This window comes from Ambystoma mexicanum, chromosome 2p (genome assembly GCF_040938575.1).
Source record: "Ambystoma mexicanum isolate Mex_15411 chromosome 2p, UKY_AmexF1_1, whole genome shotgun sequence".
NCBI lineage: Eukaryota > Metazoa > Chordata > Amphibia > Caudata > Ambystomatidae > Ambystoma > Ambystoma mexicanum.
In genome coordinates, this window is record NC_090923.1 from 362,494,994 (window position 1) to 362,521,920 (window position 26,927).

Below are 26,927 nucleotides of genomic sequence, written 5' to 3' on the forward strand. Positions count from 1 at the left end.
TCGCCCCCAACCGCTGCATGGCTTTCTGAATGGTTTCCTGACAACTGGCTATAAATTGAGGGACCTGGAACAACATTTTTTGAACCCTCTCGTCAGAAGGGAAGACAAGCCCGTCTTTTGTTCGAATTAGTGCTCCTAGAAACTGTTTGAATTGACTGGGGACCAGAGTTGATGTTTTCTATGATTGAGAACCCCAGGTTGAAAAGAAGATCTACAATCTTTTGGGTGTTCTTCAGACAAGCCTGGTGCGAGTATCCAGTTATGAGCTAGTCGTTGAGATAATGATGCACTGGAATGGACTGCCTGCGCAGGTGAGCTGCCACCACTGCTAGTACCTTTGTAAACACTCTCAGAGCTGAGCTAATGCTGAAGGGGAATACTATGAATACTATGAATTGATAGTGAGTGCTCTCTATCGTGAATATCTTGAACCTGAGGTACTTTTTGTGCGCTGGCATTGAACTATGAAAGTGTGCATCTTTCATATCCAAGGTGGCCATGTATCCCCCTGTTTTAGCAGCCAGATTACCTCCTGTAGAGTTGTCATCCTGAACTTTTGAGGTTTAACATACTTGTTTGCAGGACGCAGATCTAATACAGGGCACATGGTTAGATCCTTTTTGGGTACAAGGAAATATATTAAATAAATACCCTTGTTTACCTGAAGATCTGGGATGACCTTGATCGCCTCTGGCTACTGGGGTTCTCCTCCTACCCTTGCCACCCCAGAAATCCCATTGTTGAGGGGTTGAATGGTGCCGGCTAGAATACCAAGGAGGTATTAAAGACCCTGTGATGAAGCAATGGCTTGGCCAAGGCTTGATTTAGAGACTTCAAAGATTCATGCTCCTTCTTCACGGTTTCAAGGGCTTTGTCCACAGCCGTATCATAGAGGGCTGAGGCGTCAACAGGTTTATTAATAAGTGAAGCCTGTGCCTAGGGCTTGAAACCAGAATTCTTCAGCCATGCATGGCGCTTCAACAGGGGGCCTTCTGCTTGAACCCTACCGGCAGTCACTGTTGAGTCCAGGGTGTTTTTCAATACATTTTGTGCCACCTGACGCCATAGTGCACCACTGCAAAAAGCTGAGATCGAGAAGGCTCTAGAACGGTTTTCAGGCCTTCATGCACTAGCCCCCACTGGACGTCATTATAGCTAGCAATTAGTGCTGTGTTGTTATCTATACAGTGAAAACCAGAGGCCAAAAGCCAAATAGCCATCTAACTGGTATTTGCCAAAAAAAAAGACAACAGAGAGTGATTGTGTTATGCCAAATGCAAGGTAACTCAGTTTTAATTGCAATATAAAGTGGGGGAAAGACAAGATTAACAGCCGAGCTCTCACTCAAATATTTCTCCACCACTCAACAGGAGACATCAGTTTTTATAGGCATTTTGATGACACAGTTATGAAAACCTATCGCTCCTGGTCATTGGCTCCCTCTACTAAGCTACATATATAATTCTATTATATGTCCACAACTAATGATTGGACAATTCTTATCTAAGATCCCACCCATAAACCATCCCATAAAAATGTGCTACCTCATCATGCTTTAATATTATTAGTAGGCTCCAAATTACTTCTGCGTTGAAAAAAGACATGTGCTCATCAGTTAGCATACGGTCACACTATCCATGAACTGGCTGCATGATGACATGTTTTATGTAGATGGGAGAAGACGAGCATATCGCCTTTGTTTCTTAATTAAATGAAACAGCTCATATTGTCCCTGCAATGATGTCTCGAGACTCAAGGACCTGTTCTTGCAAACACGCCATCCTAGTCTTGACACATTTATGAATAACTATTATTATGAATCCAATAATTGTTTGCACCCAGGGTAGCGAATGACATGACCGATCCCAGTACATCTGAAATGGCAGACACAGATGTAGGAGAAAATGGGATGCTGCAATAAGAAACACCCGAAAAGGCATAGGAATGATGGACTTCATCTAAAATAACCCTGAGGGTGAGGATATCCAGTTGCGAGTAAGCAACGTGAGCTCCGAATAGGGACGATTAAGATTGAGCCCCAAAAAATACAAAACAGCCATTGAACACTCCCAACACGATTTGCCAGATTGAATGTTATGTTATTTGTTGTGTGTAATCTAAATTTTGTGCAAAAAGCAATAAAGAGGTTTCAACAAAAAAAGACCTGGTTGAGTAGCTAGCCCAGGCAAGGGATGGGGGATCCCCCTTCTATGTTGAAGGAAAAGTTACAGGGAACTCTCCTAGTGTTGGAGCCACATCTGCCATTTTTTGCATATATTTTAATAATAAAAGTTGAACTATTTACATTAAAAAAAAACTATGATTATGAATCATTCTGCTATCACCGCGTGTGCGGTAATTACTTGTCTTTTTAGTCACATCGTGTTTCTCTGTCATGCCTAGCCAATCACAGAGACATTAATCTGAAAACTACTTATGAACTTCCTAGGATGTTCAGTCCATCCCATAGACTTCAAATGATCTGCCGTGTTATCTTAACTTAATTTAACCTTGACAGCTGGAGGCACACAATGGTATCTTGTTCTGTCATGAAACCCTCCCCTACGAAGCCTTGGGTTTTCACATTCCTTGGAAGCAGCTATGTCCAGCTAACACTTTATACGAGGGGGTTGTCCTGTCAAACGTTTTCACACTACAATGATTTGTTGCAGTGATAATTTAAACAGACCTCCACATTAGTGGTAATACATCATAGCAAGTATGCATTACTGGAAGAAGGTTCTGATCCAAATACTGGAGATAAACTACGGTGTCCTTCATTTTAATTAGGTCACACATGTAGGTATGAAAATAGAAAGTGAAACATGTCACCAAATACACATTTTAGTGTTAAATAAATAACATATTATTCAAATGTTATGTACACATCGATTTCCAAAGGTGCTTTTACTTTGGTGACAGGCGGGCCATGAATCTAACATTTTCAAATGAATAGAAAACCAAATTCTGAAGTGTCTTATGAAGGTGCACTGAAAGTTCAAAAGCACATCTGCAAAATTCATGTGGTGTGTTGACAACACACCTATACAATAGTGCGGTATTGTTTATCCTGTACACAGTTTTGCTAAATATTACTTCATATTTGACAAAAAAACAATGTATTTCAACAGTTTAAACAATATAATATGAAAATAAAAACAAGTCGCTTAATGACCAAAGAATCCTTAAAAATAGGGTCTGCTGTAGGCTGGTTTGAAAGGGATAACCAAGAAACTGGTCGACGTCAACATAAAGGTAGTGATGGTAATTTGGGTCATAGTTCACAGAGGTTTCAACAGGAACATAATGACCATGGACGTTTCGGCTGGCAGTTGTTGCAGCCTTGTTCTGGGGCCGGGTTAGAGCAGGTCTCCCCATAAATAAAAAACAATATGGATACATATTGTTACATGGTCCAGGAAGTGGATCATTCCTAAAATATTTCAGAGTAAACCTCTGTGAGAGGCTAGTCTTGGGGGTGAGCCTAAGACCCTATGCACTGACCTTGGATGTGAGTAAAGCGATTCAAATCAGCGGTATTTTGAACCGCTGGCTGGGGGTAGTTCTCCAGGCACATGAATGATAGGGTAGGTCACACTGGGGTGATCTGTAAGTACAGGAGGAGAGGCAGGGGACTAGGTCAGCTGTTGCATAAAAGGAGTCATTGTCAGCTGAGTAACGAAATTGGAACAAGAAAGAGTACCTTGAGTCTGAGACAGTGCAGTGGAATTTTTGCAGAGCCTCCGTGATGAGAGTTCTCTGGATGAGGCTTAAACCAGTGCCAGCCGGATTGCCTGGAGACTGGAAGTCTGCATATGGGGTAAGGAGGAGAGACAAAAGAGCAGACAGCCCCGTATCAGAAACCATGAGGAGGCCGATATGCAGGAAAACCGTGTGGAAGGGACCTGGGTATGGCTGGTCACTGACCTGTAGTAAATGCGTTTTTTGCTCGTTCAGTTTGTACGCCAAGGAAACTCGCGTACATCTGGATGACAGCCGTGTGTTAGACTAGTGTGAAGGATTTGCGCATTTGTCCGAGCCATGGCGTTGGGGACACCTAGGATTACGCGGCTGGAGGTGGCATGGCCCGGCTGTACGGCCAGTGCAGCGGGGTGTCTGCAAGCGATGTGGGCTGCTAGGTAAAATGAAAAAGACGAGTTCTGCTGTTGTGTGGGTGTTCGCCCACAACAGTAAAGTTGGACGCTGCACCTGGGGAATGAAGCCCTGAGCGTCACAGGTGCTGGATCAAGTATGTGTGTGCAGCAAGCACTATGTGGTGGTGTGTTGCTGTAAAGGTGCTGGAATCATTTCAGAAGTCAAGTTGGAGTGCTGGAGGCACCAAACAAGAGTGGAGGGAGCAAGAACGGCCAGTTAGTGTCCAGCTACCACAACATTTCCCTGAATTCAATTTATTTGTTCAAATAGCATGTTTAACTGAGGCCTTTTCTTAAAACTGCAGAGTTTAATTCTCTGCTGTGTTTGGTGCAGTTTTAAAATGGCAGCTGCTTGTCATGTGTTTTCCTCTGCAGCACAAATTTATTTTGCATTTATTTGGCTGTCTACGGAGTGCTGGTGCATGCCTGTCACATGATCTCCTACCTATACCCTTACTCTATCACAATTGTCCATGGACCTAATATGATAGCAACCTCGACTGTTTCCACCACCCTCACATTACTGTTTTTTTCCTCCCCACCACCCCTTCAGCACTATCTGAAATGTCGTCAGGCCTAGTATGATAGTCGCTTGTTTTGTTCCTACCCTCCCTTTCTGCACCCCTCTCCATCACCTTTTGTTTTTCTCCAGCTCTACCAGAAATGTCGTCAGGCCTAGTACGGTAGTCGCCTGTCTGTTTCCATTTCCTTTCCGCTCTCCCCCTCCCTTCCTTATCTATGTCTTAGCTCTTGCACTATCTGAAATGTCGTCAGGCCGAGTACGATAGTTAATTTCACATCCTTACTGTTCATGGCCTGTAAGAATGTGGTTGTATTTTCCCTTGTTCCCTCCCTTGCCTTGAAGCGCTTTGAAACACATTGTGTATAGGCGCTATATAAATAAACAATCATATCATATCATATCTATGGGTAGCAGTAACCTGATCCTGCCTACAGTTGTTCTGCCCTACTTATGTAGTGAGCCCCTATCTTGGGTACACGCCTTCCAGTCACCTAATCTATTGCATTTTAAAACACACTAATTGTACAAGCTAATGCCTTATCTGTCCCCTACTTGCGTAGCAAAACTACCTATTCTTTGTGCCAGCTGCATTTCCAGGAGAATTTCAAATGTGTCCTTTCTTATCTTATAATTTCATTTCTTCTGAGGGAGGCAGGGGGGCAGAGCCTGATCATGCTCGCCAGTCAATAATTGCCCCACTACAAAGATTACTGCAAGCAGCCAATGAGGCAATGCATTTCCCAAGGGCATAAAGCTTTTTGCAGTCCTTATCATGTGGTGACTCTGATAAAGTCAGTGAAACCCCTGCATGTGAGTCTGGAATGGCATGGCCTCTGATGTATAGTGGGTCAGAAGGCACGTTGCAAAATCGTTTTCGGGTTGACAGCCCTAGTAAGGGCGGGTGTGAACAAGGATGGAGCAGCATTCAAAAACGGTATGACCTGGCTGAAGGGGACATTCTCCTTGAGGATATCCTCAACAAAATCCAAGTTGGGCACTTATCCCCTGTGTCACAATTTTAAAGTGGTCTGCAGACTTCCGGAGGCAGGTGTTGAACAGCATTTGTTCATCTATTGGTGAAGCCTCCCGGGGTGGAGAGACAGGAGGAGCATCCAAGAATATATTGTCCGGTTCAGCCTCATGGGCAGGGGTAGTAGGCCAAATCCCCTGGTCATCAGCGGGGTCCAGGCATCTGGATCATAGAAACTGCTTCCTGGGAGACATCATCCATATTCGGTACATAATAGACATCATCCGGGTCCTATAGATTATCCTGAATAATATCCTCAAGAAGATCAGTCAAAAGCTGTCTGGGAGGAGAAGAAAAAAGAGCCCCAGGAGAGTGGTGCCTTGGGGGTTTTAAGGGCCTAGGACGTCCTCGATGGGACATTGTCCCTTAAGGATGTCATCAAATTTGACAGTAAACGTCATTCTGAAATTTTGGTCATGCAAGCCTAAAATCTCTCTCTTGTCCATCCAAAGGATGAGGAGTCTTCAGGAAGGGGGAAAGGTGAATCAGAGGGGACAGGGTCCTGTTGCAGGGCCTGTGACAGAGGTTGAGAGGCCAGAGAATATCCTACAGGCAAAGGGTAGCCCTTCTTATAGCCAGAGCCATGAGCATGTGCCTGGGGCCTGGGAAAGCTTCTCCCAAAGTTTAGGGAGAGTTTTAGCAAGGGAAACATGTTTTCAGTATGTCTTTTGACGCCTCCAAAAACATGCGCTGAACTTTTTGGGGTGATGTCTTGTGAAGCCGAAGCCTTTGGACATTGTGCCTGCCGTGATGGCAGTGGTGCAGTGGGCCCTCAACCACAAGGTTGAGTAGGCCTCGCCGAAACCTTTGAGGAGTACCGATGGCTTCTTTGACAAATCCGTCAAAAGAGACTGAGGGGTTGTCTACTTAGCCTTATTAATAGGATGTGTGCCTTTGTGACCTTGGTGTGTTTTCCCCATCGCACTAAACAGCATTCTTAGAAGAGCTGGGTACGGGGAGTCGGGAGACTCCACGGTTACACCTTGGGATTCTGAAACGTAGTCGCGGCTGCTTATGGACTCCTCATCAGAGGCACATTTACAGCGGGAGAGTGAATCTCGGCCTGAATGGCATAGGCTGCCCACTGCTTGATAGGCCTGTCCTTAAGGGTCTTAGGCCAAAAGAGCTTACATGCCTTGCAACGCCATTTATCATGGTCACGAGGGAGGCACTGATTACACTCCTTGTGAGTTTCCTTCCACAGGACTTTGCCGTTACATGAAGGGCAACATTTTAAAGGAGTTCACTCCATAATAGTGTGGAAAAGCAGCCAGACGAGAAAAGGAAGAACATGTCATGATGCCTACCCCCAGGCATCCGGACCAAGCCTATCAGCCACGGGAGCAGGCATCTAGACACTTAGTGAAACCTCAGCAGCCCCGGCTAGGGGCTATCTGGGTTCAGTCCTTAGGCGCCAGGCTCATAGTAGGAATCAGTCCTGGCGCCTAAGGCGCCAGGCTCATAGTCATTACTTACCTCAGGCAGACCATGCTGCAAATGACTCCAATCCAACATGAAGCCTGAAAGGGACTATTTTTCTACAGGGACTATTTTTTACTCGGGTGTGGTTCTAGGGACTTCTTACCTGGGACTACTTTTGAGGCTATTTAAACCACACCCGACCAGCAACACACGCTTCGCGTCATTCTGCATCCAGCAGCGTAACACTCACCGTGCCTGCAGCCTGCATCCAGTCTTCTGCCACGCCCGCCTCGAATCCGGAGCTCCTAAAACAAAGAGGAAAGAAAGGGACAAGGTTAGAAAACAAACTTATTTCTATTCCACACCTGATTCTGGATCCATCTTGTCTCTGGACCTGTAAAGAACATAATTTCTGCACGCGCCGCACCTCCAGCTGCAGCGCCGCGCCATACTCACCAGTCTTCACAGCATCCTTCGGGTCGGCGCTGCCTCCATCATTTCTTCGCCGAACTTCGGCACCTGGAGACAAAAGAAAACCACAAGGTGAGCCGAGGGAACCAACAAATATAATTCTTACCACCATAGACTTACCTGATTTACCACCGGAGGCATCCTTTTGTAACTCTCGTTTTCCTCGTGCAACATTTACCGGACAGCGCCGGGTAATACAGACTCTTACCTGAGCGCCACCAGCTGCCACAAGAGCATCTTCTCACGAGCCAGCTGCAAAACAAGAAAGGAAGGGGGGAACAAGAGTGCACATCGGACATATTGAACTCTATGAATTTAACACTTACTGTTCCTCACCAGGAACCTCAGAGTCAATACTCTCCGGAACTCTCCCGAGCCTTCAAACCAGTGAAGTAACTGGAATCGACGTGCCCCTGCAAATCCACGCAGGATGGAGAGCTCATCTTTCAAGAATATAAGGTGAGATTGCTGTGAGGGCATTTCGGAGGTGGTTAGTTGGGGAGGACTGTGGGGGTGCCATCACTTGAATCCACAAGTGGCTAAATCCATCTCTCCACTTACAGGAGAATATTTCTACGGGTTAAGCAGACAAGAGTAGGAGGGCAGATCCAGTCAGTCATCGCTGCACTACGCATCACGTGGGTGGAGACCGCAGCTGTCCGGGTCCGACCGACGCCCTTGTGGGAGCCAGGTGAGCGTAACAGAACGCGAAGCCTATCTACAAATCCCCACCCAGGCGTTATGGAAACTTCAGCGACCGACCAACTAGCCCTATTGTTAGGGGAACTTAGGGCAGAGGTGCACTCCATGCGCCAAGAGACTAATGCCCTCAGGAGAGAACTGATTGTGTCAAAGGAGCGCACTGATGATCTTGCTAGACAATTACTGCAAAACCAAGCTGGGCAAACACCATTACCTGGACTCGGGGGGAATCCAACTCCTGTTTCATCGAGCAATCCTGTGCAAGTGGTTCTACCAGGGTGCATTCCTTTAGCTCCACCCGAACGTTTTGCTGGGGACCCAAAAAAGTTTGCCGTATTTATGAACCAATGCCGCTTGCACTTTTTATGCAGACCTGGAGCTTTTCCGAACGACCAAACCAAAGTAGCCTTTGTACTATCATATCTTAGTGGCAGCGCAGTGGATTGGTCAATTCCATTAGTTAACCAGGATGACCCTCTTCTTCGGGATTTTCAAGGTTTTCAATTGAGCATGGAAAGACTATTTGCCAGACATGCACAGGGACAGGCCCTGGATAACGAACTTTTATCATTACGACAAGGTAACCAGGATCTACTAACCTATATCGCCACTTTCAATAGGTTAGTGGTGGAAACCGGATGGCCAGAGGTAAAACGAATTACATTATTTCATCGTGGACTTTGGGGTGAACTCAAAGACGTTTTGGCCCAAGTTGTGAACCCACCTCAGTATTGTGCCGAATATATAGACTTAGTGGTCCAGTTAGACCACCGACTTCAGAATAGAAAGGCTGATCGAGCTAAGTTCGAGAATCGGGTATTGGTTAAACCCAATGTTACCCTCAAAGGAACAGATGTATCAGAACAGATGCAGATCGGGGGGGGGGGTCAAGGGACCCTTAACTCAAAAGGAAAGAGAAAGAAGACGGCAAATGGAATTGTGTCTGTACTGTGGGGCCTCAGGACATTTTCTACGGGATTGCCCTATAAAAACATCTAAAAAAGTAGTCGGAGTTGCTAATAAAAATCAAGCAGAGCCTGATTCGGGAAACGACAACGCCCGACAAGCGTAGAGGTACGCTTGCCGAGCTTGAAGAAGGATACTCAGACCTCGCACTTCATCATACCAATGGTCCTTATAGATCCAAGGCAGCCATTGCGTATGCATGCAGTGAGCGCATACATTGATAGTGGGGCCATTGGAAACTATGTGGACCACGATTTGGCTTCTAGGATGAATCTATCTCTCTGCAAAAAGACCACTTCGGATGTCATCACCACAGTCGATGGAACTGAAATTGCCTCTGGGCCTGTAACTCATTCCACCGCAGAGATGACACTATTGGGTCAGGATGGGCATCGAGAGACTATTGTGTTTGATTTAATCAAAGACTCCCGCAGTTCCAAATAATACTGGGTATACCTGGGTTAGAAACACATAATCCTTGTATTGATTGGCGAGAGAAGAGAATAACCTTCCCGGATTGTGCACATACTTGTTACCCAAAAAAAACCTTGAACCAAGGACTGGCCACAGTCGCTACTCCAGTCGTACAGTTACCTCAGGAATATCAAGAATTCCAGGATGTTTTCCAAAAGGAACAGGCAAAGACCCTACCACCTCACAGATCATACGATTGTCAAATCGATCTCATACCCGGTGCACAACCTCCATGTAGTAGGATCTACGGCCTTACGGAACCCGAAAACCTTCACCTACGACAATACTTGGACCAATACCTGGCTATGACTTCATTCGTCCATCCAAGTCCCCTGCATCTTCAGCTTTGTTCTTCGTGCCTAAAAAGGAAGGTGACCTCAGAACGTGCATAGACTACCGCGCATTAAATCAGATCACGGTTAAGAACCGATACCATTGCCTCTGATCCCCGAATTACTAGACCAAGTAAAGGACGCTTGCATCTACACTAAATTAGATCACTGGGGGGCATATCATCTGGTACGTATAAAGAAAGGCGACGAATGGAAGACTGCTTTTCACACTAAGTACGGGTTATTCGAATACCAGGTGATGCCCTTCGGGTTGTGCAATGCACCAGCAGCCTTCCAGTATTTTATGAACGATGTCCTTCGTGAACTCATTGACGTCTGTGTTGTTGTATACATAGACGATATTCTAGTGTACTCCTCTTCAGAATCAGACCATGTGAAGCACGTTCGTGCAGACCTTGAGAAACTACGCCAGCACAAGTTATATGCAAAATTGGAAAAATGCGTTTTTCATGCTACGGAAGTTGAATTCCTTGGATTTATCCTGACTCCAAATCCTCAAGTGGCCATCACCCAGTTCAGTTAAAGGGGTACAAAGCATGCTCGGATTTGCTAATTTCTACCGCAGATTCATTCCGGATTTCTCACATGTTGTACACCCTATCACAGCACTTTTGCGAAAAACAAACACTTCTTGTGGACCGAATAAGCTGAAAAGGCCTTCCAAGAGCTGAAAGCGAAATTCACCTCTGCACCTCTCTTAAAGCATCCATGCCCCGAACTTCCAGACATAGTTGAAACTGATGCATCCAGTTTAGCCATGGGAGCTGTCCTGTCCCAGAAGGATCCTGAAACCGGTCAACTTCAACCAGTAGCATTTTGGTCCAGAAAGTTCTCGGCACCCGAGATAAACTATGCGGTTACCGATAAAGAATTATTAGCCATCAAATCCGCCTTCAAGGCTTAGCGGCATTATCTTCTCGTTGCCAGGCATACCATTACAGTAATCACCGATCACCGGAACTACTTGCAGTATTTAAAAACAGCCAAGGCCCAATCGTCGCGTCAACTTCGATGGGCATTGTTCTTTGCCGAGTTCTATTTCGTGATCACTTATCGACCAGGTTGTAAAAATGGCAAGGCAGATGCCTTATCTCGAATAGGGATGGGAGAAGCATATGTGAACCCGGAACCGGTGCCTATAATTTCAGAACAAAAAATTCTTGGCATAACCACTCTACAGACACTAGAGGATATTCAAGTAAAGTTCCAACAACTCTTCGATCCAACAGCCCTGCAGGACTGGGTGAAGAAAGGCCCGGACTACTCAGTCATCAATGACCTACCTTATTATCAAGGGCGACTATTTCTACCACACAAGGAACTACAAGAACTACTCATCTCCAATTATCATGACACCCTGATGGAAGGAAACCCAGGTATCGCATAACTGAAGCTAAAATTAAGAGACAATTCTGGTGGCCCACTTGGTGAAAGACGTAAAGTCATTTGTAATGTCTTGTGGCATTTGCGCCCAAAACAAAAGTCAGAAGAAAAAACCAGCTGGCCTGTTACAACCTTTGGATATTCCACCTACACCATGGCACCCCTTATCGTTAGACTTTATTACAGATCTACCTCCATGTAATGGATTTAACACCATTCTAGTTATTGTGGATCTTTTTTCCAAGATGGCCCACTTTATTCCTCTAAAGGAATTACCTTCTGCTTCAATTCTAGCCAAGGAGTTCCTTGAAAACATTGTTCGAATACATGGATTTCCTTCCGTATTGGTCTCTGACCGAGGTAGTCAATTCATTTCACATTTTTGGAAGAAATGTTGTCAACTGGCGCAAATCGACGTGAGGTTATCAACCAGTCACCATCCCCAGACCGATGGTCAGACGGCGAGGACCAACCAGACCCTTGAACAGTACCTACGCTGCATGCTACACCAGACCGAAAGTAATTGGAAAGATATTTTATGGATTTCTGAGTATGCATACATTCAAGTGCAGGGAGCTCATCTTTCAAGAATATAAGGTGAGATTGCTGTGAGGGCATTTCGGAGGTGGTTAGTTGGGGAGGACTGTGGGGGTGCCATCACTTGAATCCACAAGTGGCTAAATCCATCCCTCCACTTGCAGGAGAATATTTCTACGGGGTAAGCAGACAAGATTAGGAGGGCAGATCCAGTAAGTCATCGCTGCACTACGCATCACGTGGGTGGAGACCGCAGCTGTCTGGGTCCGACCGACGCCCCTGTGGGAGCCAGGTGAGCGTAACAGAACAGGAGGGGTAGAAAGTAAGAGGCATTCTCAGAGAGAAGTGTCAACAGAAAAGTAATCGAGGCGCCAGAAGCAGCAACAGTTGCAGATCGGCAAACAAGATCAGCCGTCGTAGAGGGTTGTCGAATGTCCACCGATGGGTGCGCCAAAGACGCAGGAAACAGCAATAATAATCTCGTTCTACAAGCTCCGCATAAAGCGACTGACCAGAAAGGCAGAAAAAACAATCTGTGAGGACCTCGAACTGTGAAGGATTTTGGGTACACTACATGTCACGTTATGGCTAGTGTTAGAGTCATGCTTATGTTGATGTCCGTTTTCGATCTTGGAAAAAAAGATGCAATACTCTGCAATTACCACTATATGTCAGATTATATGTACATCATGTGATTCTAAGCAGATTCACAAGCATCACAAAGATAGTTATAGCACACATATTAATATGGAGAGATGTTTAAATCATTGAAGAGTGAACCTACTGGTTCCATGTACTGGTTGAAAATCAGTGGAAGAGTACTGAGCCCTAAGGAACTCCAGAAGAAACTAGTCTGCATTTGGATTTACTAGTGCCCATCTGAATGCCTGATAGTTAGGAGGAGAACAAATTGAGGACTGTGATTGTGTAGCACATTCTTTGCAGAAGGGGACTGGTCAGAGTGTGATAGTTGACTGTACGGAAGGTGGAGGAAAGTTCCAGAAGAAACAGGAGGCAGCAGTCTCCTTTCTTCATGATTTGGAGAGCATTGTCAGTCAGCTGGATAGTAGCTGTTTCTGTGACGGATTGCCATCTGCGAGGATGTGAAAGCCCTAGCTTTTGTTTTTATTTCTATTCATATGAAATCATGCAGGTAATTCTGCTCTGAAAGGGAGGTCTACTAATCCCCTTTTCAAAATGCTTCAATGCCAACATTATATTGCACACAAGTGCCTTGCTGTAACCAGTATACTGAAATGAGAGCAGTAGCTCGGCTGTGCCACAGTGCACGTTCAAAGGGCACATGTGCATCCCTAACAGCTGCTGTGACACAGTCACTGCAGGCAGAGGAAACAATTTAACTAAGGAACCTGTGATCTAAATCATAATAATTGTCTGCCTTAATCAGTCTGGTTTCACGTAAATCTCTAAATAAAATCCATGTCTGGTGACTGATAAAAGCACACAATTATAAGCCATGGCAATCCGATATCACATGAGTCAGTTCTGTGGGCAGGTCTCATATTTGATAGGGCTGATGCGTTTTGTTGTGAAGGCTGAATTTCTCAACAGCTGCCTTGTGGAATAATAGCCAGGATGCTGTCTCCTTTGATTCCCTAGTAAGAAGAGGGAAACCTTAATGCAGGGTATAGAAACTTCCCACAGACATCTCTGGGGAACAGTGCTACAGAGGCAGCACTGACATTACAAAGCCAGTCTTACTTCAGGATGCGGATCATTGCAATACCTGTGGAGCCAGAATACGTAGGAACGGGGCAGGGTTAGAAAAGCAAGTAAGGGAATGAAGGCCTCAAGAAGGATCCTGCCATCTTGCCTTCTATTAGGGTTCCCTTCCTTTCCTTTTCTTGTCCTGGCCATTTCCTGCAAGAAACACATTCTGGGTGTGATGTCATCAGACAAAGGGCACTTGTTACAACAATGGAGATTGGACCCCTATGGGAAGGCTTACTTTGCATCAATCCTCTGTAGAAATGTACCTTTAAAAGGAGATGAACACCCCGTCATTCGTTGATTCATCTTTGGACACCAGCAGGAGGAAGACACTTTTGGATCTCTGTTGGGAGTGCAGTCCATGCTATAGAGGTGAGGACAGAAGGCACCATAGGAAAAGTAAAGCCGTTCCCCGTAATCATCTGCTGGGAACAGTGGGGTTGGACTGCTATAGACCAAGGCTTCAACTGCTGGAACAATAGCCCTGTTCACTGGAGATGTAGGATTTCTTGTAGGTTCCAGATAAGCTCTCTGGAGTGCGAATGAACCGAAGGACTTACCTTGTCCTGGAGCCTCTTGATTGGGACTCTCCAGCAACGGCAGAGCTAAGGAAGTGACCTCCGGTTCACCCTGTATGTCCGAACCGCATTGATTCTGGTTTGAGTACCTTCAACACCATGCAAACTACTGCACGAGAATCACTCAAATCATCTTTGGCCTCCATACCCAAACGCCTCCACATCGCAGAGTTCTCCGACTCTGTAGATCCACCACCTCTCCATTTGAGACCCACTGAGTCATCTAACGCTGCAAACTCAACACTGCCACCAGGACACCAGCTTCTTCAAGCTCCAAGATGATGCCGCTATAGTGCCCTGACGCTGTTTTGAACCAGCTGAGCCCACTTGCTGCAGAAGGTTAGTGTCGCTTCTAGGTCCCCATACTAACTGCGTCTTACATCTCCCGTTGACATGTGAATGCTTGCCATTCCCAGCGTCTTCAATCTGCAGTCTGATGCTGCTACCAAACAGCACATCATCATTGGGCCCTGTCTCTACCACTCCATTACTCGAACCCAGTACAGAGCTGAACAATGTCCAGACTCCTAGTTTGACACCGAAAAACCTGCATCAATGCTGTTGCTTCACAAAGAAATACATAAGATGCTGTAAAGAGGCCCTGTACTACTTTTTGGGACCATAGTGGCTTTAAGACCCGCCCCCCCTCTGTTTATTTCTCACAAGACATTTTCGTGAACACTGACATTATGCAAACTGAGTGCCTGAACATCCCTGCTCATTTACCTACAGTGCTAGTCTACAACAGATTGCATTGTCTGTGTTTCTTTTCAAGGGTGTGATTTTAGTTAGTTATAGTTATTGTTTCAATATTTTCATAGAACCTTGATTGGACATTTTCTTATTTTGGACTATTGTACTTAAGTTGTTTTGGTTGCTACTGCTATCACCTCACACCCCTCCAGAAGCTATATCCTGCCCTCAGCTCGCACAATCACACAAGGGGAAGGAGGTGTACCTTTTGGGCTGTGCTTGTTTCATCTTTATTATTGGGATCACTGCTGGGCCATTTGTAGTGATGGGCTTAGTAGGCGTTTGCACCACTATTGATCCTACTACTCCAGGAGTCATTTTGTCAAACCTTCTGTGCTGCTTTTGGGATAAAATCCATATTCATTATCCCGGAACAGGCCGCTGTGGCGGTGCCTCTGCTCAGGGATTGACCGGCTAATGTCTAATGTCTTCAAAATGATGTTGCTAATCAGTGGGAAGCTGCTCCTGATTGGCTGCGAGTTGGCGAGGTCCGATGCTTTCAGTTGTCAAAGTGCGTGATGATATTTACTCACCAAGTAATATTTTCATTATTCTTTGAACCTCGGAAATATTCTTTGCTATTTGAAATACCCCCAGAGTGCAGTTGAGTGTTAGGCAATTTTAGCAATCTGTAATTTAGGATTCCATTAAGCAATGCATACAGAAATATGAAAGTGCTCCCAGCTAGAGGAATTCAGGGCACTGTTACTGTAAGTCGTGTGACAATTCATGTGAACACGGGGACAGTTAACGTATTCGACAAAATGCATATTAATTGAAATTTCACAGAATTAACCCTGCAATTAGTGCAGTTTTCTTTATTTAAAAAAAATATATATCTTTTTGCATTTGTATTTAATTGCGGGGAATCTGCACATTACTTTTATGTGCAGTGTACAGTATTCCCAAATTTCTTCTTTACACGGTCGTGCCAATTAAAGCAAAATTAATAAAGTTGCAAACATTTCATGCACCACACGGAACTGCTTTATGACATGGCCCACTTTTGATACAATGTTGTGAGTACTCCAGACTTAAAATACGACTTTAGCTAAATGGGTGTTATTTCTTTTGTTCTTTTCAGTGCACTGCATCATGTGGGAAGGGGTACAAAATGCGAGCCGTCAAATGCGTGGCAGGCGCCTACAGGACAGTAGAAGATGACAATGAATGCAACGCTGCCACAAGACCCACAGATACGCAGGTGAGTTTGACTTTTTCATGTGCACCCACTGCACATTTACCTTGACAGGAACAGTGAAATGACCTTCGAAACTTAACTTATTTGATAGAAATGTATATGTGTCTCTTTTTAAAGCAGAATATGTAAATCTGCATGGTGGGTCAAATTGACAAATTCTATATGGTATGGTTTAATTATGTCTCTTAAAAAAATGATTACAGTGACATGTGTAAAATGAAGTTTTTTTTAAGAAAAACAATTTTTTGTAATTAATGTAACCCAAATTCTCTGACAGGACTGTGAAATATCACCATGTCTAGGTGTTCCAGAGACAAAAAGACTGGCCCACAGTAAGACACAATGGAGATTCGGGTCCTGGACGCCTGTAAGTGTTTTGGCATGTGTGTTTTCTTTGAATGACTGTAAATTTGCTTTTTATCTTAAAGCCACTATAACTTTCTCCTTCATTGACTGTGTGTAGTAATGAATTTCCTCCGTTTTGACGCTGAATTAAAGACGTCAGTTCATCTGTATAACATGATGTCCAAATCAGGGTTCAAGCGGAAGATGAGCCTACAATAATAAATGTAGATTGAAATCTATTAATACATTAGAGGTGTACATTAAAAGTAACTTAGTTGAGTCTATGGGTTGTTAGGTAAGATGTTCATATTAGTTATACATCTTCCTGGCCTGTGTTAACCCTGGAACATTTTGTTTGCACTTGGTCATTACTTTTCCTTGTCCCTAGGTGAAGGAGAATCTTTTTCACCCTCTCACCTATCCTTTTACCCTTTTTATGGGTGACCTTTTTATGTCTCTCCATAGGGTGTGTTTGGATTTATAGTTCCATATAACTTTTGGGCTTAGGCTGGGTTGCCCCTTTTGGGCTTCCCATTGTAATTTCTTTTTAATGTACTTGGGTGAACTACTGTTTCCAAGAAGTAAAGTGGGATTTCCACCCACTTCATATTTTATGTAGTGAGACAGCAAACCCCACCATATGTGGGGTGCTGTGGAGATACACTGTATCCCTTTTCTCACTTACCTGGTAATATTTCCTTTAGAATTACCTTGAATGGCTGGTGGCAGTGAAACAACATTCATGACTTTTAGTTATTATTACTCGCAGGCTGTCAAATCAGCTGTGGTAGTGCACAGGAGGACCACCATTCAGCTAGAATGGTGGGCTCCTTCTTTTTCGCCATTTCTCATTTCTTTCTTGTTTCTGAGGTCTTCTTCTGCTGTTCTAGGTGGGAACAACCTTGGTTGAAGCTTTGTCTTCGGCAGGAATCCTTTATATTCCCTGCCGAGGCTCTAGAGTTTCTGAGAAGGCAGGAAGCGAGGGTGGAGTCCAAAACTCTGCAGGACTTTGTCTTTCTCCTTGCCTATAAGGAACCAGTAATGGGGATCTGGCTGTACTGATTGGACAGCCAGACCGCTCCTTTCTGTAAACTGCAGCAAGTCTTTGCAGAAGTTGTGCTGTAGTTCCTGATAAATACTCAGATCCTGGAAGCTTCTGACAAGTCGACCAATGGAACCAAATCTAAAGAGGAATATGAAGAAAAGACGACTTTAACGATTTCCAGCGACTGGAGAGACTGCTGTGTAACCGGAGCCAGATGTGACCCTTCCAAGCGGTCTAGGGGGTCCTAAATGTGACATTTCATACCCAGATGTTGGTGGGATCCACTAGTTTGAAGAAGACCTGCTAAACAAGCCATCCCACGACATGATGTGACCTTGCTAGGCTGCAAAACGCTAATACCTAGCGACCTCGAGCCAGAATGCAGTGCAGGGCTTCCCAATGTCCAAATCCTGCTGAAACTTTGGTGGATCCTGCTGGACATCCAGAGACACAAATTGAATCCTTGAAGGCCCCTCACAAGAGTGCAGGACCGAGGGAGTGAAGCGGATCCGACCAGAGATATTTGTTCTTCATCAGGTACCTGTAATAGGGTGCCAAATCCACAGAGCCGTGAGAAGCTCCAAAAAATCCTGTCGGAAGGCTCCCCCATCAATGAATGCTGCCACTTTTCCTTCAGTGTCTATTTCTTCATTCTCCAGACCAAGAACCCAAGCACCGGGTCCTGTGCTTCTGCATCCTGAAGGCATCCACCCAGAAGCTCTTCTTTTCTGCTGAGGTACTGTGTTGGCTTGGGTAAAAATTACCTGAAGTCTTGTGTGGATCCTGTGAGGCTGAGTGGGTGATTCATGTGGTTGGGTGTTTGCCCATACCATTCACCAGGGCCCAATGCTGGAACGCTTTTAGAGAGCCTTCTGTGAAGTCCCAGAACACTTTTAACTTACTCTACAGCTAAAACGTACTTGTTGAAGAAAATAACCTCTGGAACTCTTACTTTCCTGCAACTGAACCTGTTAGGGAGAATTCTCATTTCTGTGCTAGTTCCCTTCAACCTTAGAGACCCCCAGCTCTTTTTTGCTGGACTTTCCTTCTTTTCACTCTCTCATGTCTTTTGACCTGATTTGGTTTATGTGTTTACACTGTTTTTGGAGTTTGACAAACTCCATAGGCATCTACTTTTTGTATGGTGACGCACAGCACCTACAGTGCAGTGTCACAGAGAAATCCTTGTCATTTCTCATAAGGTTTAAATAACTTTTCTTGTGTGACCTACTGTTCCCAAGAATAGTAAGGTGAAATTGACTTTACTTACCCTTTTCTCTTTGAAGGTCCAGCACACACCATCTCATGTGGAGTGCTGGGGGGTTACCTGCCTACTCATGTAACATTTTTTATATCACCCTCACTACTTTAACTGGCTGGTGGCAGAGGTTTAATTCTCCTACCATTGTGCTTTTCTACCTCAGGCTGAATCCTCAGCTGCAGTATAGAACCCACGGGTGACCATTTTGACAAAATGGCCCGGTCTTCTTTTTTCTGCCATTTTCTGTTTGTGGGGTCTTTCTTGGGTTTTGCTCTTTGTGCCAAGACAGGTTTGAGCCATTGGTTCATTTCGCCTTTGGCGGGCTTCAGTCCTGAAACCTGCCTCTGGCTCCAGTTTGCCTGGAAGGGCAGGAAGTGAGGGCGGTTCCCGAAACTCCCCTGTCCTTTGTCTGTAGGAGTGCCTGAATGCATGATTGACTGGCTGGCTGTTCTGTCAGTACAGCCATCCTACTTTGTGATTTACGACAGCCTAGGCTGTGCATGAATGAGAGAAACCTGCTAAAAAGGCGAGAGTTTTGGGACTAGAGGCAGAGTTGACCACTGGGAAGAACACCAGATGAAGAAACCGTGAATGAAGCTTGCTGCATCCTCCTGGACCTTTGACTTGCCCGGTGAATCCCTACTGCTGTGCTGAAACTCCTTTTTCTGATCGACAAGAGAGGTTCCGGAAGGGACAATGTCTTCCCTTGGGTTAGTGGGACCAACTAACCCTGAGACAAACTCCTCTGGACCATCTTCCACGACTGGCTGTACTTCTTTGCTGCTGCAGGAACCGAGTGCCAAGGGTCGGGAAATCTGTAGTCGAGTGCAACATCTGCAATCTAGCCAGAAGCTCCAGGAGTCTCTAGAAGCAGCTCTAGAAGCAGGATAACCAGAGCTTGAGTCCCCTCACCAGAGTGCAGGACTCTGCCTCTAGTCCCAAAACCCTCACCTTTTAAGCAAGTTTTCCCATTCATGCACAGCCTAGGCTGTCAATCACACAGCAAGGTGGCTGTCCCTTCAGGACAGTCAGCCAGCCAATCAGGACTGGTTTTGTTCAGGTACTTTGAGAGACAGAGAACAGGGGAGTTTCGGTAACCCCCCTCACTTCCTGCCCTTCCAGACATGCTGCAGCCAGGGGCGGGCTTCAGGGCTGAAGCCCACCAAAGGAAAAACCCACAAAGGGCTCAAATCTGTCTCACCACACAGAGTAAAAGCCAAGAAAGACCTCGCAAACAGAAAATGGTGAAAAAAGAAGACCGGGGCCATTTTGACAAAATGGACACCCATGGGTGCTGTACTGCAGCTGAGGGTTCAGCCTGCAGTAGAAAAGCACAATGGTAGGAAATATTCAACCACTGCCACGTCAGGGATTGGAAGCGGGACACGGACGGGTGAGACGGGGTATCTCCCTTCTTATAACACCTTTTCCCCATCCTACTCCATAGGACACTCTAACACTCTTCACCCCCACGCCCCACCTTCCTGCACGAACACTTTCACACACCACGAAAGACGACGGACAAACACCAAAGCGGTCTACCTGACATGACCCAACACCAGGGTCAGGCAGAGTCAGGCAGTTAACCAGTGTCGCACACACCTGACGGCCCTTTCCCTTCCCCACAGGGATAAAAGGTGGAGCACGAGAACAATACGAGCAGGACAGACTGTTAGGCAAGATTGTATGCAGTACCCTTTAGGTGCACTACAATAACCTTGACCTCCTGGCAATAGGGACCCAACCTTTGGTATAAGTCTGAACTACACAGGTTGGCAGTGTGGTTGAGCAGCCAGGCTTATCTCAAGAGGGGTCAATGTGAGCAGTAATGTTGTGACAGAGTTCCACCACAAAGTTATCCAAATAAACACTTATACTCAAGGTTTCTTGATAAAACAATTATTAATTTATTTCACAGTCAGTTATATAAGCCTTCTTCAGAAAGGGAGCAAAACATGTAACACTTAAGTATATCTCAAAACACACTCTTAGTTTCTCTAAATCAGATTATACCTATTGGGGATGGCACACAGACACTTCCTACACCCTCAGGTGATTTAAATAGCTAAGACACTGTGGGCATTGATTTATCACTGGTACATTTAGAGCAATACGGAGTTTGGTGAAAAAGAGAATAGAGGAATAAAATAAAGGTTAACAAATAATTCATAAACTGGTAAGTACTTATAGAAAGTACTTTTTGGGGGAAAGGTCAAATCACAAAGTCAAAGGTAAGAAGAGTCACTCAGGGAGCCAGGCCAGCCAATGGTAATTGCACAATGTCAAGGGGAGCTGAAGATCTTCTTTAGCAGGTAGGTAAAAATGCTTGCACAATGTTTGTAGAAATGTTTGTAGAAAATAGAACACTTGAAAGGCCACAAGCTGAGAGGCTTCTGAGGGGCAAAGCTTTATCAACTCTGCAAGGTAACCAAGACAGGTCTCAACCAAGAGAAAGTAAGGCTACACAACAAGAGGTAAGTTTTCTTAGACTTGACAGTACTTATGGTTAGAATAAATGGTTCCAGCTGGCTTCTGTTCATGTACAGCTCTGCAGATCCTGTTGTTCCTGAGCCTCAGTCATGGGGACAAGAGGGAGGATGTTTGGGGACTCCTGCTTCAGCGGTCCTTCAGTGTGTTTCAGCTCCTTGCGCCTGACAGCAAATAGCAACACTGCGTTCGTTTCTCGGATACCACTTCAGACTTTCCTTGCTCCTGGGGTCCAGCACTCTGTTGAGGTGGATCAGGCTTGGTCAGTCCTGCATCAGGGAAGCCCGGAGGATCGGAGGATCTTCCTAGCACTCGGGTTTGACTTAAAAGCAACGCACATAATCTGGTGTTCCTCTTCCGGGCTCTTCAGTTCCAGCAGCAACTGCAGTGGAAATACAACTAGCTTCGAGAGGATGTCCAGACGGGCTTACTTTGGAGTTGATTGGTCTCACCAACCCAAAGAGAGAAGTCGTCCTTGCAGGGCTTCTCTATTCGAGGCAAATTCAGAGCTTCAGCACAGCAGCAGGGGTTCACCAGGCAATCCAACAATCCAGGAGTTGCAGCTGGCGTCTCCTCCAAGTTCTTCTTCAGATTCCTTTGACCAGTGGTTGACTCTGCCTTCTAAGTCAAAAAGCCTTGCCTTTTATGCAGGTTTCTCCCATTCATTCCAGCCTAGCTCTCAATCACACAGCAGGGTGGCAGTCCTTGCTGGACAGATAGCCAGGCAATCACCTTTGGGTACATTCCTGTAACCAAGGGGACTAAGCACAGGGAGTTTCGGGCACCTCCCTCACTTCCTGCCCCTGCCAGACATACTGGAGCCAGAGGTGGGCTTTACTCGTGAATCCCGCCAAAGATAAAATTAACAAAGGGACCAAACCTGGTTTGGTGCGCAGTGTAAATCTCAAGAAGGACCTTGCCGACAAGAAATGGCGAAGAAAGAAGACTGAAGCCAATTTGACGAAATGGGCACCCATGGGTGCCTTACTGTGACTGCGAACGCAGCCTGCGGTAAAAACACACAATGGTAGTAAAAGGTAAACCACTGCCACAAGCCTTTAATTGTAGGAAGGGTAACATAAAAATGTTACATGAGAAACTAGACAAAGTCAATTTCACTTCACTGCTCTTGGAAACAGTAGTTTCACCAAGAGAAGGTTCTTTAACATTTGGGAAATCTAAGAGACGTACCTGTGTCACTGCACTGAAGGTGCTGTGTGACACAATGTAAAGATGATGCCTATGGAGTTTGTCAGACTCCAAAGTCAAATGAAACACAAAGAATAAATCACATTAAAATTAAATGTGGGATAAAAAAAAAGTCCAGCAAAAAGAGCTGGGGCTCTCTAAGGAAGAAGGGAATTAACACATTTCTGGGAATTCTCCCTAACACAGACCGCACGGCGAGAGAGCCAGGGGTGGACTGGCCTATAGGGCACTCTGGAGATTTCCCGGTGGGCCTCTGCACCCTGGGCCTCTTTTGTGTAGTATTTCCAAATTTTCGCATAGGAAAAGCATTGGGCTTGCTGAAAATGTCTCATATGGGGCCACTTTGAACTTTATTTCCAGGGCCTCTTTTAGTTCCCAGTCCAGCCCTGGAGAGAGCTAACTCAACACGGCAGTTCAAGAGGAGGAGAAAGGCAGCGTGAATTGAGGGGGTGCCAAGGAGAGAATTGACCTTGCCCTTTCCGACCACAGCCCGAAGGAAAAGTAAGACTGTAAACAATAACCAGCGGTATCTGGTTATATTTTCGAAAACATATTTTTAAATACCATTTTTTCTAATGTATTATTTTTTATTTTATATGTTTTTTTTGTTTCGTAAGTAGAAAAAGTGTCAATGAAAAAAATGGGGGTTGGTGGGGAAACCCCCCCATTTCAAAAATAAAATGTAAAAAAAAAAATTCTAAAAAGAATGTTCCGCCATTTTTGTGCTGACAAAATGGCATTTCGAAAATATGGCATTCGAAAGAGTCAATATAAACCATAACCAGCGTCTGTTGCAGTAGATGTCAGCGGTGCACGGGTCTCTCCTCTGCTGACAAAAGCCTTTGACCGACAGATGGTGGTGAAGCTAAGGGAAGCAAATCCCACATCGTAAAGTTGGCAAGAGTGAACCTGACCGAGGGATGCCGATAAAAGGGGGCGAAGTCTGAAATCCTGTTAATAATGTGTTCACAACATTGAACCCAGCAGAGGGTTGTCCACATTGAACTGTTTAAAAAGACATTAAGATTTGTTATTGGCACAGAGAAGATTCTGTTGAAAGCCATAATGAACCCGGCGGAGGAAGGCTAACAATCGAGAAGGGTCTGAATCCGGAAGAGGGGGAACCCAGTGGTGAAGAGCTATCACCCAAATACTAGCAGAGACAATCTGAGAAGAACTTTGGAACTTTTGGTCACCTTTTGTTTATTATTTTGGAGCCTATCAGACCATTGGAAATGAGAAGCTTGACCACTGAAGGGCTGATATTGCTAATAACCTTCTAGGCATCTGCGCCCAGAAGAGTGGGATCCAAGGATGAAAAGGCATCACCCTACGTGCAAGCAGAAAGGACATTTTGCTTATTATTTTGGAAAACATCAGATCCTTGGAGGCAGGAGACTTTTTGTAGAAAAGAAACTTAATCACCGAAGACTCTGATAACTGAGAGTGGAACAGTTAGCTCATGCTGGGGAAGCTCAAGCATGTGCTGTGCTCAGAATTCCCACCTAGTCCTGTGCTCAAAACGTAGGGAAGGGAGACCGCGACTACCGCATCCTGACATTTTATTGGTGAACACTTCTTTCTTTCCTGTGAACCCTATCCCACACTCTTTGTTTGAATTAGTGTAAGAATTGTCTATAGGTTTTTCTTAGTGTTAAGACGGATTTCTGAACTCTGTCCTGGTGGCGCAGAAGTTCAGAAGGCCAACCTAATTACTTGGAACAGGGTAACCTCTGGACGAGCCAGACCAATCAAGGTAGCGATCGCGGCGGTCAAGACTAGGTCTCAAGAGGGGTGAGGGTGACTGAAAGCCCGCAATGAGCACACAAAGCAAGAACACTTACAAACTACTCCAAACAGTTCTTATATTAAAAAATATATACACATTTATTTCAAGGCCTTTAAAACAATGACCGTAGCGAGAAAATCACAATATAACGATAGTAAACCAACACATACCATATCAACACAATATATATACAAATACGACAGTCTCAAGCGTTAGATGCACGAAATGGGTAGTCCACCTAAAAGGGAAGGAAGACAGGTGGTGCGAAATAACGCTTAGACCCAGTTTGCCTTCAGAGGCACCTAACTAGATGGAAGTCCGAGCCCTGCAAAGAGTGGAGCCTTGTGCTCAAAAGTACCTGCACGCGCTGGTGCCAACGGGCAAAAGGAGAAGCTCTTCGAGGGAAATCAGGCAGATCAGTTTAGAGCACAAAAGAAGAAGAACAAGTTCCGCGACTCAAGCGCAGCCTCCACAGTGGGCAGAAGCAGAGCGCGAGTACGGAAAAGGGTGCTGTTTGACACAGCGGGGAAAAGCAATGGGCTCCTGCAGGAGGGCGACCAGATCCTAGCTATGCTACTCACCGGTCCCCGATGCAAGCAGACCCAGGCTTCTCCGCGTCCGTTTCAGTAGCTGGCAGGTTCAGAAGAGCAGGGAACGCCTCATCGTCGTGTTGAGTAAAAAGACGTCCCAATCGAAGAAACCCGCACAGTTTGTTACCACAGCAGGGCAACGGAGCGGCCGTGTGTATCTGAGCCAAATGTACACTACTCACTTCAGACTTGGGAATGCCAAGTGTACGAAGCGTGTGAGCGTGACAAGGGCTCGAAATACTACACAACCTGGCGGCGGTTACAGAGCAAGACTCCCGTGTAAACTGGTCAGTCAGCTGGATGGCCCAGAGACGCTTCTGAAGGCTTACTGGCAGGAGATGGTGAAGATGCCGAGAATAGCTGTTCCCGCTATTCCAAGGGACGAAGTACCAGTACAGGCCTTCTGGTTCGATCGAAGGTGAAAAGGGTTTCACAAGGCGACAGCAGTGCAGAGGAGAAGTCCTTCAGCGGGTCACCAGCGATTCCTCAGTCCAGCCTCTTGGTTGCAGGATACTTGGCTCCTGTATTCCTTCGTTCGTGAGAACTCAGGAGATCGACCTGGTAGTGGTGTTTCCAGCCCCCTCATATCCACGGTTCCCTTCGCGCCAAAACGGAGGGGACCCAATGGGAGATCCGCTCATCAACACTCACACCATTCGTGGACCAATCATGGACCACGGTGGTCCCAGGCATTCACACCACCCTAGACTCTCTGGCACCCAGGTTGTGTATTGGGACCAGACATGCCAGCCCACATCCTGGAGGCACACACAAGACATGTAGAAGCCCGCGAAAGCATCCGTGTTTCGCGGGAAAGTACATGCCCAAATAAGGAAGGCCCCGGGTCGGCTCGACCTGGGGAAGGTGAAGGGAGCAAGACGGTCAGCGGACAGGACAAAGGAGCCTTGTGGTCTGGCCATTTTGGGAGCCAGGCCACCATTTTGGGTTAAGCGCGAGAAACGCGCTTAGAACGCCAAAAGGAGCTCAAAACACAAGAAACGATCGCTGCCACCATTCCCGTCCCTGACTCACTTGCACCGATCAGATACAATCCTAAACGAGTATCTAGGGCCTGCAGAAGGCTAGAGACCCAAGAGAGCTGTAACTTAGCTTACAGTGCCCTCTTGTGTCATGTTGCAGGAAAGCCGCAACATGATAAAAGAAACTACGGGAAACAGCGTTCCCCGGTACTGACTGTCTTAAGGGCATGTCAGTTTCCCCGTAAGAAAGGAGCGAAAGCCCAGAGGAGTGCGGCCGAAGGCTGCACTTCTCTGGCAAAGTCAAGAACAAGGTGAAAAACAACAGCAAAAAGTTTAGGGGTTGCCACATGGAAGGAAAATTACCTACAATTACGAAATCTTTCCTAACACTTAGTATAGGCCCTTTTATTTTGACAAGATGACACTAGGACTGCCTTATTATTATTTGATGGTCGGAGCTTGCTCCCATCTTAGATTTAGGTTTAGATTAGGCGTTTTCTCCAACCTTCATGTACAGTTTAATAAACATCCTTCAACTGTGATCACTTGTGTCTGTCTTTAGTCCTCCTCCTCCTCATCTCATTCGTGAGTGGTTATGGGATCTGAAGTCCATAACTTTATTTGGGATTTTAGCTTCTGGATGTTTTTTCTCACATATTTCACAAAGAGGCACACCAGGATTAGGGATCATGGGGCCTGACTAGAATTATGTAAAGGAAATGTTTCTTGACATCCTCTACAGGGAGGGGATCGTTATCTGACCATAGGCTATTAGGGTCTTGCAGTTCTGGGGGTCTTTCTCATGGGAAAGGGGGGAACACTGTGACTCCTCCAATGAATTCATAACATCTCCCCAGTAGTTGTCTCCTCCCATGTGATCCTCCCTCATGTAACCTCCCCCAAAGTCAGGATCAGGTAGTGGCTTCCATCCCCTGGCCACATG

At 45.6% G+C, this 26,927-nt stretch overlaps 1 protein-coding gene across 1 annotated transcript in view; it reads left to right on the forward strand.

Moving 5' to 3' along the window:
• The window catches only part of ADAMTS9 (ADAM metallopeptidase with thrombospondin type 1 motif 9), a 1,221,593-nt gene that overhangs the window by 519,361 nt on the left and 675,305 nt on the right, over positions 1-26,927 (forward strand). The window contains exons 23-24 of the mRNA XM_069643707.1: positions 16,162-16,281; positions 16,556-16,645. Of these exons, the coding sequence (XP_069499808.1) occupies positions 16,162-16,281; positions 16,556-16,645 (210 nt within the window). The remainder of the gene's footprint in view (positions 1-16,161; positions 16,282-16,555; positions 16,646-26,927) is intronic.